At 34.7% G+C, this 16,545-nt stretch overlaps 1 protein-coding gene across 8 annotated transcripts in view; it reads right to left on the reverse strand.

Annotated features, from left to right (window-relative positions):
• Positions 1-16,545, reverse strand: part of SENP6 (SUMO specific peptidase 6) — a 106,238-nt gene that overhangs the window by 68,551 nt on the left and 21,142 nt on the right. For 5 of the 8 annotated variants that reach the window (XM_082474170.1, XM_082474168.1, XM_082474167.1 and 2 more), the window contains exons 2-5: positions 14,571-14,664; positions 12,572-12,632; positions 1,443-1,585; positions 344-439 (exon numbers count right to left, since the gene is read on the reverse strand). In XM_082474170.1, coding sequence (XP_082330296.1) covers positions 344-439; positions 1,443-1,585; positions 12,572-12,632; positions 14,571-14,664 — 394 coding nt within the window. Of the gene's footprint in view, positions 1-343; positions 440-1,442; positions 1,586-12,571; positions 12,633-14,570; positions 14,665-16,545 lie in introns of those variants that run through there. The other 3 variants (XM_082474173.1, XM_082474172.1, XM_082474174.1) reach the window with 1 other exon arrangement.

Here is a 16,545-nt window from a genome sequence, read left to right on the forward strand (position 1 = left end):
GTAGTTTTACTCATCAGAACTAAACTACCAGCTGAAGATTTCTCTGTCAAATGCTGTAAAAATCAGTTTAATTTAACAGAAACATAATGCAATAGAATAGCTTTTACTTAAGGTGTCTCTATTTACAGAATGTGATTTACTCAAAAGCAGATATAAAATAAAAAAATTCTAGGACATGAATTATTTCAGAAACATGAATATCTCTTCAGAGACAATGGAAACACAGTAAAGTTCCACAAAGTAAGGAAAAAAAAGGTTTAAAAAAAAAAAAAAAAGGCAGTGAAAAACTCCTATTAAAGAGGGTGGTGTATATATACTAAACAAAGGCAATCAGAATCCTTACCTTTGGGCTGCTGTTTTTACCATTGCTATCTGTGCATTAGCCTGAGGAAAACGTCTTACAGTTCCAGAACATAATGATGCATTTTGTGTATTTTCACTGCGGAGTCAAGAAACAAAGAATAATTTAAACAAGGAAAAATTACATGCATTTATGCAAAATAAACCCTTTAAAATCTAAGCATACACACACAAAAACCTGTAACACTTAAAGAAAATTTTTTATACATAAACCCTTTGACCATGTTAAATTGTCCATTAGTTTTCCACTTTCTGAATTTGTCTCTGAAATGTTTCCAATCCAGTTCATGAGAGAAGATAAAGAGTAGAACACTAGAACAGAAATCAGGAATCCTAAATGAATGTTTCATAATGTAAGAATTCCTGTAAATTAATCCCAATATATTTCCTCTTCTTGTTCTCTATTTAAGACTATCTATGTACTATGAGTATACAAACTATGTACTATGAGTATACAAAGTTTTCTTATATGCCAAAATAATACTAAATGTTAATTATAAAAAAAAATCAAAAGCGCTAAATTCTACTTTGGATTCTACCACTGACTTGAAAATTATTTAGCCTTTATGTACCTCACTTGTCTATAAATTGATAAGGTAGAAATAAAATAGTGACTTCAACCCTATTTCTGGGATATGTAACAGTCCAACTGTATCACTAATAGTGGTTCACTATGACAACCACTAGGAAAGATGAGTTATATCTAGAAGAGAAGGGGAATTAAGAAATCTTAAAAAAAAAAAAAAAAAAAAGAGTCCCTCATTGAGATAATCCTGGTAAGTGTTCCCTAAAGGAGATGTGACCTACTTCTAATATTACAACCAAGATTTTGCTAACTTCATGAAAGCAAGTTCATCTTATGAAATCTCAGTCTACTGAAATTTTTCTTTGAATATTTTTATTCCAAACCAAGAAATTACTGCAATCAATCCTATTCCCAAGATTCAAAGCAAAGATTCCCAGTGTGTAGGATTAGCTCTACTGACAAAGTGAAAAGAAAAGGTGTAAGTTGGAGTGGCCAATTAGTTTTTGGTGTCAAACTCTTTATCTTTTCTGTAGGAATGTGGGTGAAGTGCCTATACCTCGATTTCTTATTGTTGTTCAACATGTGAAGTCCAATTGGGTTGCCTTTCAAAGGTTTTAAGCTTTCAGTCCTGCCTCGTTTTGCACATGTCCTCCAGGGAGCACCAGGACTCGTGGCAACAATTTCAGATGGACGATTCAACTGTAAAGACCATAAATGTTCAAGTCAATAAACAGCATCATAAGGTAGTTTATCAACAATGATTTGAAAACCCATTTACTAAAAAAGCAACAAAAATGTACCACATATTGAGGATGGGGGAGAAGGATGGCAGCGGCACAAATCGAAGAGTAATTCAATTGTGATACTTTTTTTTTTCCCTTAAGGACAACATAAATATGTAGGAACATGGGTGTTTACCATATTATTTCCTTTTCATTTCAATATCACCCAAGATATTTGAGAAAATTAAAAGAGAAAAAACAGAAGGGATAAGGTAGAGGATCTTAAGATAGCTCTTTCCTGAAAGCAAAAAATAAACATTTCCCCTGCTTAACAGGCCTTGATGCTACCCGTAGGACAGTACAGCCAAATATGACAGTAAATTGTCATTGTACAAGGACTTGGGCTTTAGCATCAAAGTTTCTATATAAACACAGAAACCGAGATAATGTCTTCACATTTTCATACTTGAAAATAATAATACAAACATATCAATAACAATCACTTTGCGGAGATTACAGTATGACAACAGGATGGCTCATTCCTTGGGAAGTTCTTCTCAACAAAGAAACCTAGTTTTATTACATTCTTTGCACAAGACATTTAAAAGCTGTTTTCAGACTCGTTAAGACAAAAGTCCTCAGTTCTTAGTGATAATTTACCCAAAACAACATTTTAAAAATCATTCTTACCTACTTTTAGTTTTGAAACAGCAGTCTAATATTTTATTTTTTACTCTTTTACAAGAAAATATAGTCATAAGAAGATAATAACTTGGCTTTTAGCCCCACCAATTATCTCCACAGAAACGTAACAGTTCCCTAAAAAAAAAAAAATCTCCCACAAAAAATAGTCTTCCGGAGAAGAGCTCACTGTGCCATCACCATTCTTGTTTTTAGGCATGTCTGTATCACAAAACTCCAAAAAGCTCTATTTTGAAAACACTGCTTATCACCTTGAGACATTTTTTTTACTTCTAAATCTTTTACAGCCATGTACTTCGGACTCCTTCATTTATGGTGATGGCAGATTAGGTAATGCAGCTCAATCTTCCCTCTACTCCCTGAAAACCAGAAAAGTTGGACAAAATAGAAATTTTCTTAAAAAAAGAAAATATGTTTGAAGCACCTGAGGGCTACCAAGGCAGTGAAGAATTAAGAATTAAGATCAGGGACAAGAAACTCAGAGATCTGAGCCCAGATTCATATTTTTCTCTGAGACACCTGTTGTCTCCAGAAGATGCAACTTCTGGAGTTGCAGAAGTTGAGAGGCTGAGAAGCTAAGCTGAACTCCCAGAAGACTCAGAGAACTGGGGAGACAAAAGCAGAGTTCAACATCCACCAAGTATGGACTGCCTCATAAACACCTCAAAATCTGAATGAGGATATATAGCCTATGAATAAGGGTGAATTACAACTATAAATCCAGCTTCCATTCATCTCAACCTCCAACTCAAGTAAGGTCTCCAATTTTAGAGTAAATCCAGAATTACCTGGATGGTTTGTTAAAACAAATTGCTGTGTCCAACCCTTACAGTTTACTCTGATTGAGTAGGTTTGGGATGAGCCTGAGAATATGCATTTCTAACAAGTCCCCGGGTGACGTAGATACTGCTAAAAAGGGAATGACATTTGGAGAACCACTGGATCAAGGTGATCTAAGATTACTAATGCTCCTCCTGGTCACTAGCCAAAAGTAAACGTATATCCCTCTACAGGAAGAAAATATCATCCTAGGCCTCAAATTATCTCTGTGATTTTTCATGTGCCATATCTACCAATCATAAGCAAGCTCATCAAGAAGACAATGTGATCAAAACCAAGAGAAACAACTGGTAACAGGAACAGAACTATAGGGGATAAAGATAAGAGGGGTTATCACACTATTTCATTTCCATTAGAAAGAGAATACAATCACTTCTGCATTTGGTGACCCTTTTTCACAGAAACATAGTGTTATTGTAGAAAGATAACTCAGGAATCAAACAGAATTGTCTCTTAGCCAGGTAACTTTCCTTATAATCATGGGGTTATTTGATGCATCAACAAAGCTGTATACAAACTGCCTAGCTCTGGAACAAATAGTTAGGAATTCAGTAATTATTAATTCCCACTCAAGTAGAAACACAGATACCTTCAATTAGAAAGTCCATAAATTATTTTATCGTAAACAATTGGTCATTAAACTACTTTCATCTGAAATTTTAGGACATCCAGTCACTGTGACTTTGGCTTATTCCTTTGTTATTTTGCAAAAATGCCCTAAGTCAATGGTTCTCAGTGTGGTTCCCTAAACGAGCAGGATCAGCACCACCTAGAACACTTTAAAATGCAAATTATCAGGCCCCACTCCAGAATTCCTAAATCAGAAACTGTGGGAGTAAGGTCCAGCAATCTTCTCTATCAAACCTTCCAGGTGATTCTGATGTACACTAACACTGGAGAGCCAGTGCTGCAGGTGATTTTGATACATGTCCTGTTAAGAATCTGGGAAGGGGGACTTCCATCGTGGCGCAGTGGTTTAGAATCCATCTGCCAATGCAGGGGACACGGGGTTCGAGCCCTGGTCCGGGAAGATCCCACATGCCGCGGAGCAACTAAGCCCGTGCGCCACAGCTACTGAGCCTGAGCTCTAGAGCCTGCGAGCCACAACTACTGAAGCCCGCGCGCCTAGGGCCCATGCTCTGCAACAAGAGGAGCCACCGCAATGAGAAGCCCGCGCACCACAACAAAGACCCAACGCAGCCAAAAATAAATTAATTAATTTAAAAAAAAAAAAGAATCTGGGAAGCAAAAGTTTCCATTAAAGACTAACCATATAATTTCATTCCTCCGTACATAGATAATTACAACTAGTATTTGAGTGCTTACTATGGATAGGCATTATGCTAATTACTTTATATTCAATATCTCATTTAATCTCCATATTTTTAAGCATTTCAGTAGTTCTTCAGATTGGGATTCAGAAACTGCACCTAAAATATCAGGTCAATTACTTGATGCTACTGAGTGACAGGATTAACATGCTCAAATTTCCCACTTTAAGTCTCTTTCTCCAACAAAATCTCTCCACCATATACCACCTTAAACTTTACTCTACCCCTATGCTATTAAAGATTGTTGAGCTTAAAAAGCAAAGTAACTTGTCCAAACTAGTTAAAAGGATTTGAACAAAGTACTGACCTGACTCCAAAGCCTATGCTTTCCCATACTACACTGTATAAGGAATTTTTATAGTATTATTTGTAGACATATAAATTCTTAACAAGAGGCAAAACCAAACTATGTTATTCCAGATAACACTCAAAATCATTAGGATACAGAAAATCTCAAAATCAAAGGAACTGCACTAAAAATTCCTTTATATAAATGTAGAAAGCTAATCCTTCCTCTTAAGAACTGGTTAAACCAAAATTATCTCACCCAATATACAGGCATATAATTCAGCTAATTCAACATATTTCTGATCAAGTGCTTAAACATTTCCAAATTTTCTTTTTAAGAAAGCATTTAGGCATAGCAATAGACAACCCAAAGTCCATCGTTAGAGCAAGATTTTCATAAGAATTTGCATAAGGCAACTTCTTAAATTCCCCAATTCTGCTGCCCTAGGGTACTATCAAAAGCTATACGCACTTCAGTCAGCAATAAGACAACCAGTACTCCTGGTTTTGCAGATATCTCATGAAAAACTTTTACTGTATTGTCAAATTCCCTTAGGAAAGGTTCCTTACTATTTGTTATACTTAGAAAGTAGCTGGGGTGGTGGGGGAGGATATCACTCCACAGGAGAATCACAGGATGTACATTTGTAAAAGATTCTCCTCTCACACAGTCATAAACCTATAGGACACAATTCCAGGTGCAAGAAAATTTAGAGATACCTGTTGAATTAAAATACAACACATAAACTATTTTAGATGCGTGGCACATCTACGTCTCTTTACGTAATTAATAATTTTTATTTTCTCTCATTTTATTTGTGCTCTTAGTAATCTACATCAAATTACTGGGAGAAATAAGGTGTAAACAAGTAAAAATTGAACCCTTTATGGCTATCTCACAGATTAGAGCACTACTACTACTAAAAAGAAGATGATATATTCAGTCTAAAGGCCCCCGAAAAACTTTAATTTTCCTTCTCCTCCAACCCCTTCTTTAGCAGCCTAACAGAGTTTTCTACCTAATGCAAGCACAACATCAGGAGAACTCCTGTGGACAGATGGATTAGCACAAAACAATCACATGATTATAAAACTATAAACATGGGCCTTAACTGATGTCAGAAAAGCAACTATAAACACATCATTATCTGAAAAGGAAAACCAGCTTACAAAGGTTCAATAACTCTGCTATTTATGGAAGATTTGCTAGTGCCAAGTACTAGGTAGATTACATGTTCTCATAATTCTCACAACCATCCTATAGAGTAGATAGTTGCAAGCAGACCTAAAATCTGATATTCTGCCTAACTACTCTAATATACCAGCCATCCAAAAAAGCTATGTTGCCCTCAACTGGATATCAATCTGTACAGTAAACATTTACACACTATAAACAATGATACAGGGGTCAGCAAACTTTCTCTGTAAAGGGCCAGACAGCAGATATTTTAGTCTTTGTGGGTCACACAGTCTCTGCTGAAACAAATCTGTTCTTATAGTACAAAAGCAGTCATAGACAATACATGAACAAACAAGCACAGTTGTTTTCCGATAAATATTTATGGGTACAGATTTGAACTTCATATAATCTTCACATGTCACAAAACAGTATTCTTTTGATTTTTTTCAACCATTTAAAAAATGTAAAAACTATTCTAGTTCATAGACCATAGGTTGTGGGCCAGATTTGGCCTGTAAGCGTTGGTTTGCCAACCCTTATATTTTAACATTAATCATTAATAACTAATAAACAACTAATAAAGAGCCAGTTACCAGAATATAAGCTCCACAGGAATAAGAATCTTGTCTGTTTTGCTCTCTATCTTCTAGAACACTGTGCTCAATACATATTTGCTGTATGAATGTGTATCTCATTGGGACTGCTAAATGTGCAAAAGTTATCAACATGTGGTACCTTCCATCCAAACTTACCACACATCACAAAGCCAATTTAATTAAAAAAAAAAAGTATTCAGGAAATTTAGCACCTAAAATAAGAAAATAAGATAACCTAAAAGAATCTATTAAATGATTAGAGACATTAAAAACATACATTAAAGGCACTGAAATGCTTAAAAACAAAATGGAAACTGACACAGTACAGAAAGAACTAGACACTATGAAAAACACAAAATTTTGAAAGAGAACCAACAGAAGTTCTACAAATGATGTCACTGAAATTAAAAAAAAAAAAAAGAATGGATAGATTAAATTGCATATTAGATATAGCTGAAGATAAGTTAGTGAACTGGAAGACAGAGCTGAGGAAACCATGAAGGATATGGTACAGGGATGATTTCTTTCTTTGCCCTTTATCCTTTCTTTTTTTCTTTTTCATATAAAATATATGTAGGACATGGATAAAAATGATGGTCTTATTATATCTAATGAAAGTTAATTCCAGAAAAAATGAGGAAAGGCAATATTCACAGAGATAATAACTAAAATTTCTTCAGAATTAATAAAAGATATGCATCCTTTATATAAAGAGGCATAATGAAACTGCAGAAATCCAAAGGCAGAGATTATTCTGTGGAAGAGAAAGGGAACACTAAGACACTCTGAACCAAAATAAAGGCTTTCTCCTAATTCCATGCTCATTTTTGAATGCAAAAAAGGGGCTATATTAGTTTAAACCAATGTTCCATATGGACCTATATATTACCCACAAGCCATTAAAAATCCAGGGATATTTAAAACCCTGGGATACACAAAGACTTTCTAAGGGACAAATGGGCATGGATAATTTTAAGAAAATCAACTCCTAAATCCTCAATCTCCACTTTAACAGTTTCTTAAATTGATATACTTTAAAACCCATCTGTAGAAAAGGTACATATAATATCTCCTTTCCTATCTCCACTTTCACACTAAATCTTTTTCCACTTTACAAAAGACATAATTCTCTTTTATTGTATTACAGTCTAAAATACTCCTGACAGGAACAATTTGACATAATAGTATCTGGAATCTCTTTTGGCACATGAAATAGTAGTAGGGCTTTGTATCTTTCCCTGTTTTATACATATTTCTGTTAAAAGTGAACCACAGGTTAGAAACTGCGTGTTCTGGACCAAATTAAGATTTTCTTAATACAACAATAATGCAAAATAGAAAAGCAAAAGTAATGAAAATTTGCATTCAATGACTTTGTATCTTCTACTCCAGTTATTATCAAGAAAAGCACTGCCCCAAGGAACAAATCATGTGAAAACAACTCAAAGAAAGCATTAAAAAAACAAAAACAAAAACAAAAAACCCTTAAATTTGCATGCCTTTATTACAACCAGGTAAAAAAAACTTAGGTCAAAACCAAGGCTGCATTTTTCTGCCTAGAATTCTAAAGTGAAATGTCATCATGAAGATGCAGATTAACATGTATATTTGAAATGAAAGCAGAAAAAAACCACTATTTATTATAGATAAATAATACATTTGATTTAATTGACTGGCTGTACTATGGATTGGCCTTGTCAAGTAAGTTATATGTAGACATTTTCCATAGATCAAATGAGTTAAATATGCAGTTCTTTTAAAGAAAATATACAAATAAACCAAAATATTTTTACCAAAAAAATCGGCAAAAGCCAATTAAAAGTTAACAAGATTTCAATTTTTCCAATTATTTCTGAGATTATCTGGTTAAAAAATAGGAATCTAAAAGGAATTTAAAAGTAACAAGTATAACTACTAGCCAATCATTAAGTCTTGATAAAGCCTTTTTAGTATATTTCCCCCAAATTCAGAAAGACAATAAATCTAAAGGCTGGATTACAAATTATTTTTAACTTTTAAACTTTTATTACATTGCTAGGTGATTTTCCTGCCATTTAATTCAAAAGGAAAGAACTGAATGACAATGCTATAGCAAAACTCTTCCTATATCCATCTATTTATTATATGACCAAGATTTCTCAGCACTTATATCTAAAAAAAGTTTAAAAAGAAAATCACTGTTGAAAGTTTTATTAGACCAGTAAATAACATTTATTTATGGATACATGAACTAAATGAATAAGGAAGGAAAACATCAACACCATCACTTTAAGAAATACATTTCCAATATAATTCTATACAATACGTTTAATAATTATAAATTACATGTTTATTAGTAATTACAAAGATAACTCAATTCAGCAAAAAAAATTAATACTTAGAACTTTTAGTGACAAGATCATTTAATATTAAATTTCAGTGAAAGTGTATCTTTTTATTCAGTGAATATATATCTATACAGCATGATAGCGTAATTAAAAGATTTTCAATTGCATAAAAATACATCATGTGAAGTTAAAATACACGTATAATGTTAACATTTTGTGGGAAAACTGAACAGAAATATGAATTTAAGGAGAAAAAGGAACAATATAAATTTCCAACTGTTAAAGAGGAAATGGTACATGTATTTCTTTAAGTTTTTTTAATGGAAATATAGTTGATTTACAATGTTGCTGTACATGTACTGTTAAAATAGATGATGCTGAGTATCAATTCTGAATTATCTTTAGAGATCACAGGATACATAAGTGTCATGTAAGTTTTATTTTACTTTAAAGTATCAACATTAAAAAAAAACAGGGGGCATCTGCCAGCAACCCTCCCCCCCAAGTTAAAGACCAATGTCACAGAAGATCATGATGAAAAACACCTGTTACTTTTACCTACAAAGCTCACTATATTTGTGTCCACCTGAAGAACACCTAAATAGACCCACTCTAAGGAATCAAAATGTTAAAATAAAAGCTAGAGAAAACTGCAATATAAAAAACCTTATAGTTTTTCAGTGTGAGTAACCTTATAGAGAAAAACTTTGTAGTACTAAGAGATAAACTTTAAATTCTATAAACTCCCAAAATTATGTCAAAATAGAGATGTTGTGGGGAAAAAAAAAAACCCCACAAAGACAGGGAGAAAAAAGTAACTTTAAAAGTCTCTAAAATAGGGCTTCCCTGGTGGCGCAGTGGTTGAGAATCTGCCTGCCGATGCAGGGGACGCAGGTTCGAGCCCTGGTCTGGGAGGATCCCACATGCCACGGAACAACTAGGCCCGTGAGCCACAGCTACTGAGCCTGCGCGTCTGGAGCCTGTGCTCCGCAACAAGAGAGGCCACGATAGTGAGAGGCCTGCGCACCGCGATGAAGAGTGGCCCCGCTTGCCACAACTGGAGAAAGCCCTCACACAGAAACGAAGACCCAACACAGCCAAGAATGAATAAATAAATAAATAATAATTAAAAAAAAAAAAAAAAAAGTCTCTAAAATACTATTCAACTGTAAGTGCAGGAAATACGTGAAGAGGGTACTATGTCAGATTGGCAAAAATTCAAGTTTGACCACATACTCCCCAAGGTTAGAAGAGAAACTCTAGAAGAGAAACTCTCATACACTGCTAGCAGTTATGGCTAATGCTAATTCCTATGAATGAGGCATTTGGCAATATTTAGCAAAATCACATGTAAATCTACCTCCTGAAATAGCAAGTGCAATTTTAGAAGTCTATCCCACAAATACACTGTAAAGATGTGAAAAGGTATAAGCACAAGGCTTTATTAAAGCACTACTTATTTATAACAGCGAAAGACTGAGAAGAACCTCTGCTCATCAGCTGAGTATCTATGTATCTATAGCACATCCATTCACTGGAGTACGATGTAGCAATGAAACAGACGATAAAGATCTCGAAACACCTCGCTGTGGAGCCATCTTACAGACTATATTACCAAGTAAAAAAAAAAAACCAAGGTGCCAAACAGTGTGGTGAGTTTCTCCAAGAAGGGGGGTATATTCTAATATTTAAAAAACAAACAAACAAACAAACAAAAACAATGGAAGGCTAAGCCATATAATTTTTGAAACAAGTTGCCCGCAGGTTAAAGAGAAAGGGAGAGAGGGAATCAGGACAAAAGCTAGACTTCTCTGAATAAAATTTCTTTTGTAGATTTCACTTTGGAACCATGAAAACATCTTTCGCCTAATTATAAAACAAATTAAGTCCAAAACATTTGTTAAAAAGCAATTCCTCAAAATAAAAAACAGACTTTAAATAAATAAATAAATAAATAAATAAACCTAACTGTCACCCAGCTGGTGGAATTACAAACCAGGAAAAACTAATATCAAGTGACTTTAAAACACAGTAATTTAAATATACATTTCTAGTGGGATATACCTAGTGAGATATGCCACCAACACCAACAAGGAAATAAAATGAAAAAAATTTTAAATCATTTTATTAGTAATTATATTTGTATTGGTATTGTGAAAATATTTAATTTGTCTAATAGGACAAAGCAAGTGAGTAAGTTAACATCATTAGGAACCAAGACACTAAACCCAAAAGCTTTGAAGAAATAAAGTGTTATATTTGACAACATGAAATATCTTTTCTCCAAGGCAATAACCACCAAAAGTGAAGACAAAAGACTAGTGAAAGAAACTAGTTTAAAATATTAGTAGGGGACTTCCTGGGTGGTCCAGTGGTTAAGAATCTGCCTTCCAATGCAGGGGACACAGGTTCAATCCCCGGTCAGGGAACTAAGATCCCACATGCCACGGGGCAACTAAGCCCGAGTGCTGCAACTATGGGGTCCAGGCGCTCTGGAGCCCACGTGCCACAACTACTGAGCCCATGAGCCACAACCACTGAGCCCACGTGCTCTGGAGCCCGTGTGCCACAACTAGAGAGAAGCCCTCGTGCTGCAACGAAAGACCTCGCGTGCCACAACTAAGAACAGACACAGCCAAAAATAAATAAATAAATATTTAAAAAATTAAATTAAATTAAAAATTAGTAACTAGTATCACAGCAGTGGGCCAGTTTCTCCAAAATACCATATTTTGTCAAATCTAAGAAACCATTATAAGATGCATTATTGTATGTACTAATGTGCAAAAAAAAAATTTTAACTAAACTATGTCATGCTATCATTGTAAGTTACATCTAGTTAGATTTCAGAGATGTCAAAAATGTGGGAAATGTGTGTCTCAGACTCAGTATAAAAAGAATTCCTATCAATCAATACTATTCTAAAGACCAACTAGAAAAATGGGCAAAGGATATTAAGTAACAATTATCAAAAGGGAAATAAATGGACTACACATATTATGAGTGAGGTGTTCGACCTCACTCATAATAAAAGAAATGCAAATTAAGACTACAGGGAGATACTGTATGTTTCATTGCAAATACCAAAAGGATGATAACACTGTTAGAAAAGTGAGGGGAAACAGGCATGCTCAGACATTGCTGGTAAAAGTGCAAATCAGGTATAACGAAATTAGAAATCTGTCCTGACACAGCAGCTCTACTTCTAGAAATTCATTCTGCAGACATGCTTGTACGTGCGCAAAATAACCCATATAGAGGCTAATTTACTCAACGTTATTTTAGGTGGGGAAAAAAAGTTGATAATAAACACCATAACGATCCTTCCACATGGTGGTGTTGGACCATAACAGTACATCATACAATGGAACACTATGCACCTACCGAAAAGAATGAGGGCGATTTTAATGAACTATTACGGTTGGTCTCTGAAATATATTAATTTTACAAAGTAAGATTACGAAAAGTGTGTACAATATAATACCAACAGTGAAAGAGTAAGAAGGTGGGGCGAGAATATATATTTTCTTTGTGATAAATAAAATACTTCTGATGGGGTAAACAAGAAACTGGGAATACCATTTGCCTTCGGGGTAGGAAAGTGGGTGGTTGGGACTTAACAATCAAAAATACAAATCTTCTTTTGAAGCATTAGTTTTTAGTATATAACCTAAAAAAAAAATAAAAAGTAACACTTGCCTTTTTTCCTTTTGAGGTTTCAGAATCCTCATCTTCATCTACACTGAGTAGATTTGCCTCACTACATAGAAGATAAAGGGGAAAAAGCCTTAAGTGACGATTACAACCCATACATTAAATTCAGAAGTTTTAGCCTCTGTGCTCACCTAATACAGAGATCAGCAAACTTTTTCTGTAAAGGGCCAGAGAGTAAATATTTTAGACTTGGCAGGCCATACAGTCTTAGTAGCAACTACTCCGCTTTGCTTTGCCACTGTAGTATGAGAGCAGCCACAGACTATCTGCGTGGCTGTGTTCCAACAAAACTATAACAAAATCCAGGGGTGGGCCAGCCTGGGCCCATGCGCCATTGTTTCCTGACCTCTGCCATTAATGAACACATAATTTTGCTTTTCTTAACTATGGATTTCATAAATAGTCACTCATTTTTCCTTTCTGTTTTGGATTTTAAATTAGGGGAAAGGGGCTGAAAAACAAAGTAGAGGGAAAGAAACATACTGGTAAGAAAACTTTAGTTAATGAAAAGAAAGTAACTGCAATGGTATTAACCCAATAAAATAGTTATACCTCTACCATTGTGGGAAATATCAACCCTTTACTGAGAATCACTGGCCTGATTCTAAAAAACCGATATATCTATTAACAGTTCATGTTAATCTGAACATAGTGATAAATCAAAGAGTACAATTCATAAGTGAAAAATACAGGACAGGTAGCACCTTAAAAGACACATTTTTTTATACAATCATGACTAATCTTCTAACAAAGAAAGTCAAAATACACCCTTCTGAAGACAATTCTGCTAAGCTATTTTTAGTAAAATCTTAGCTATTTATAATAAAAATGTTTGTTTCATTATTGTTTGTATACATCCCAACTTTTTTAACGCTAAAAATTCTCTCCTGCAAACATTTTACAAAAATGCTTAAGAGATGGGATACTTTTTAACCACTTTTAAAAAGTGGTCTACTCAATTTCAGATTTAATTCCAATTTTTCAAAACTACATAAATAACAAATGTCTGTTATAAAATATGATCAGAAATAAAAAGAAATGAAAGAAAGAAAACCATAAAATACCAATTCTGAGTGAGAAACTTACCAGTTCAAAGCTCTCCTTCAAATAAAACTTCACTTCAGTTCAACATCTCATAGGTGAAGGCACATAAAGTGGTAATGATGAACGGAGCTGTTGCCCAGACAAAAGTGAAGCACCTACAATATTTACCCAATATACTCTGAATGACTTCTTGTGTAAAATTTCTAAAAAATATTTGCAGTTTTGGTAGAACTTAGTGTATATATTTGTGTGTCTCTTAATTTGCTGTTTGTTCTGGCCAGTGGAAAACCAGATCAGTAAACTAAGAAACTAATAGCCATGCTAAATTTGTAATACAAATCTCATGACATGCAAAAGGCTCTATTAAAACTATTTAAAAATTTACAGCAGTCATTCCAAGTACATTAACAAAATGTAATGAACGCTTTGCTTAACGTCTGTCTGGGTCAACACCTGTGTTTATCATTTATAGGGTTTCTGCTTTCTCTGGTAGCAATCTAAGATGAATGTGGTGGGGGGCAGGGTGAGTCACAACTGGAAAAGAAAGACACTAAACTTTCTTACAATCATAACCTGGGTTCATTTACTCCTGATAAACGGTGGCTTCTCAAATCACTACGTGAACAGAATGCCGTATTTTTTTTTTTTTTTTAAAGAACAATTTATTTAATAGGAAACCTGTAGTATGGTCAACTTTTAATTATAAGGTTACATGTACTATATGCACATATTTATACATTTCAAAAGATGAAGAAATATAACCACAAAATTATATACCAATAAAAGAATTGTTTTTTCTTTCCTTAATGCTACTGTAAAAGAGTTCAATGTTTTCTTAAGAATACCATACTCTTAAAAATATTTCCATGGAATAAAATTGTTTTTCTAATGATAAGTTTCATTCTTATAAGACATCTGAGGGGGAAAAAAACATTCTTACTCTTTATCCGTATCTCCTTCACTTTCCTCTCCATGATCAAAGCTCCAATTCCTTTTAAAACCTCCATCTCTTTTAGATTCTGATCTAGCCAACGCTGAAATAAAAACAAACTCAGATAAGTATTCATTAATAGAGCCATTCAATACAAAATAAAATTGAGCATTTCCCAAACTCTTTGCTTAGTCAGGATTTTCTTTTAATTTGCTTGCCTTTTGACTATTTCTCTAAAGAGAAAAAGAACACATTAAAATCTGTTTTTGCTAATTCACACTCATCTGTATGTGTGAGTCTGCTACAGAAAAAAAGCTCAAATCAGTAAAATATAATAAAAATGTGGATGGGGATACATGAATATGTATGAAATACATAAAAATCAACCCTGCGTCTCCACCATATTTGATCACTGGTTCTAGAAACTAGTACCTGTTAATTTGCTTGCCTTATTTATGAGAACTAAATCCAGACCACCAGCCTTTTCTTTACCTCAGCCAATCATCTCTGCCTTTTAGCAGAAAAGAGACAAACCAAGGTTTTCTGTGTTAGCATCAGGGTGAACTCAATGTTCGAAATAACTCTCCAGATCAGGACGCCAAACACGCTCACTATGAGTTTAAGAAAAATTTTAAGTGCATGCCTGGAATACCCCAAAGCCATAAACAGCTAGAAAGTGGGAACCTGAGAAATAAATGAAGTTCTGAAGCTGGCATTTGTTTTTGAGCCATATGACAAAAACCTGAGGCCTAGAGGCTGGGAAGGTCAGGTTTGGGGCCTCAGTAAAATGAAAGGTCAGATCGTAGACCAGAAGACCTGAAGGGTGACAATCCAATTGGATGAATGGACTGGTGGGGAGCGGGGCGGGGAGAAAAAAGAATCTCACTGAAGAAAGAGACAGTAGGGATAATTATGACATCTTGCCGTTGGCTCTGGGTTTGGGGGTGAACTAATGACAAATAAAGTGTTATCTCTCCACCCCATGTTTAGGGAATTCCTAAATATCAGCTCACAATTACTCAGGTTTGGTGCCAGAATTTTCATAACCTACATGGCCCAGAAAAGCCCATAATTAAAACAGTCTCACGGAAAAGATGCCCAATATCACCAGATGTTAAGGAAATGCAAAGCAAAACTATAATGAGATACTATTTCACACCCGTTAGGATGGCTGTTTTTTTTTAATGGAAAATAATAAGTGCTGGTGAGGATGAGGAGAAATTGGAACTCCTACGCATTGCTTGTGGGAATATAAAATGGTGCAGCCACTATGGAAAACGTTTGGCAGTCCCTCAAAAAGTTAAACACAGAACTACCCTATGACCCAGTGATCCTAGTTCTAGATATATCCCCCCAATAACTGAGAGCACGGACTCTGACGCTTGTACCCCAATGTTCACAGCAGCACTATTCACAAGAGCCAGAAGGTGAAACCACCCAAATACCCACCAACAGATGAACGGACGAACAAAATGTGCTGTGTTCACACACACATACGGAGGAATGTTATGTAGCCGTAAAGACATGAAACTCTGACACATGCTACAATGTGGATGAACTCTGAAAACATTACAATGAGTGAAACAGCGGCACAGAAGGACAAATATTGTATGATTCCACTTATATGAGGTATCTAGAATAGGCAAATGCAGAGAGCAAGTAGAATAGAGGCTACCAGGGACTGGAGGGAGAGGAGAATGTAGAGTTATTTTTTAATGGGTACAGAGCTTTTGTCTGGGGTGATGAAAAAGTTCTGGAAATGGATAGTGGTGATGGCTGCACAACATTATGGATGTACTTAATGCCAATCTACACTTGTACATTTATAAACAGTTAAAACAATAAATTTTATGTTACATATATTTTTCCACAGTAAAAAACTGTTTTTAAAGGCAAAAAAAAATCACCAAAACCTCTAAATGACTAGCAGAATCAAATATGTCTTCTTTAAAAAAATAAAATTTCAATGCCTCAAAAAAAGTTT

This window comes from Balaenoptera physalus (assembly GCF_965194825.1).
Source record: "Balaenoptera physalus genome assembly, chromosome: 9".
In the NCBI taxonomy this organism is placed as follows: Eukaryota; Metazoa; Chordata; class Mammalia; order Artiodactyla; family Balaenopteridae; genus Balaenoptera; species Balaenoptera physalus.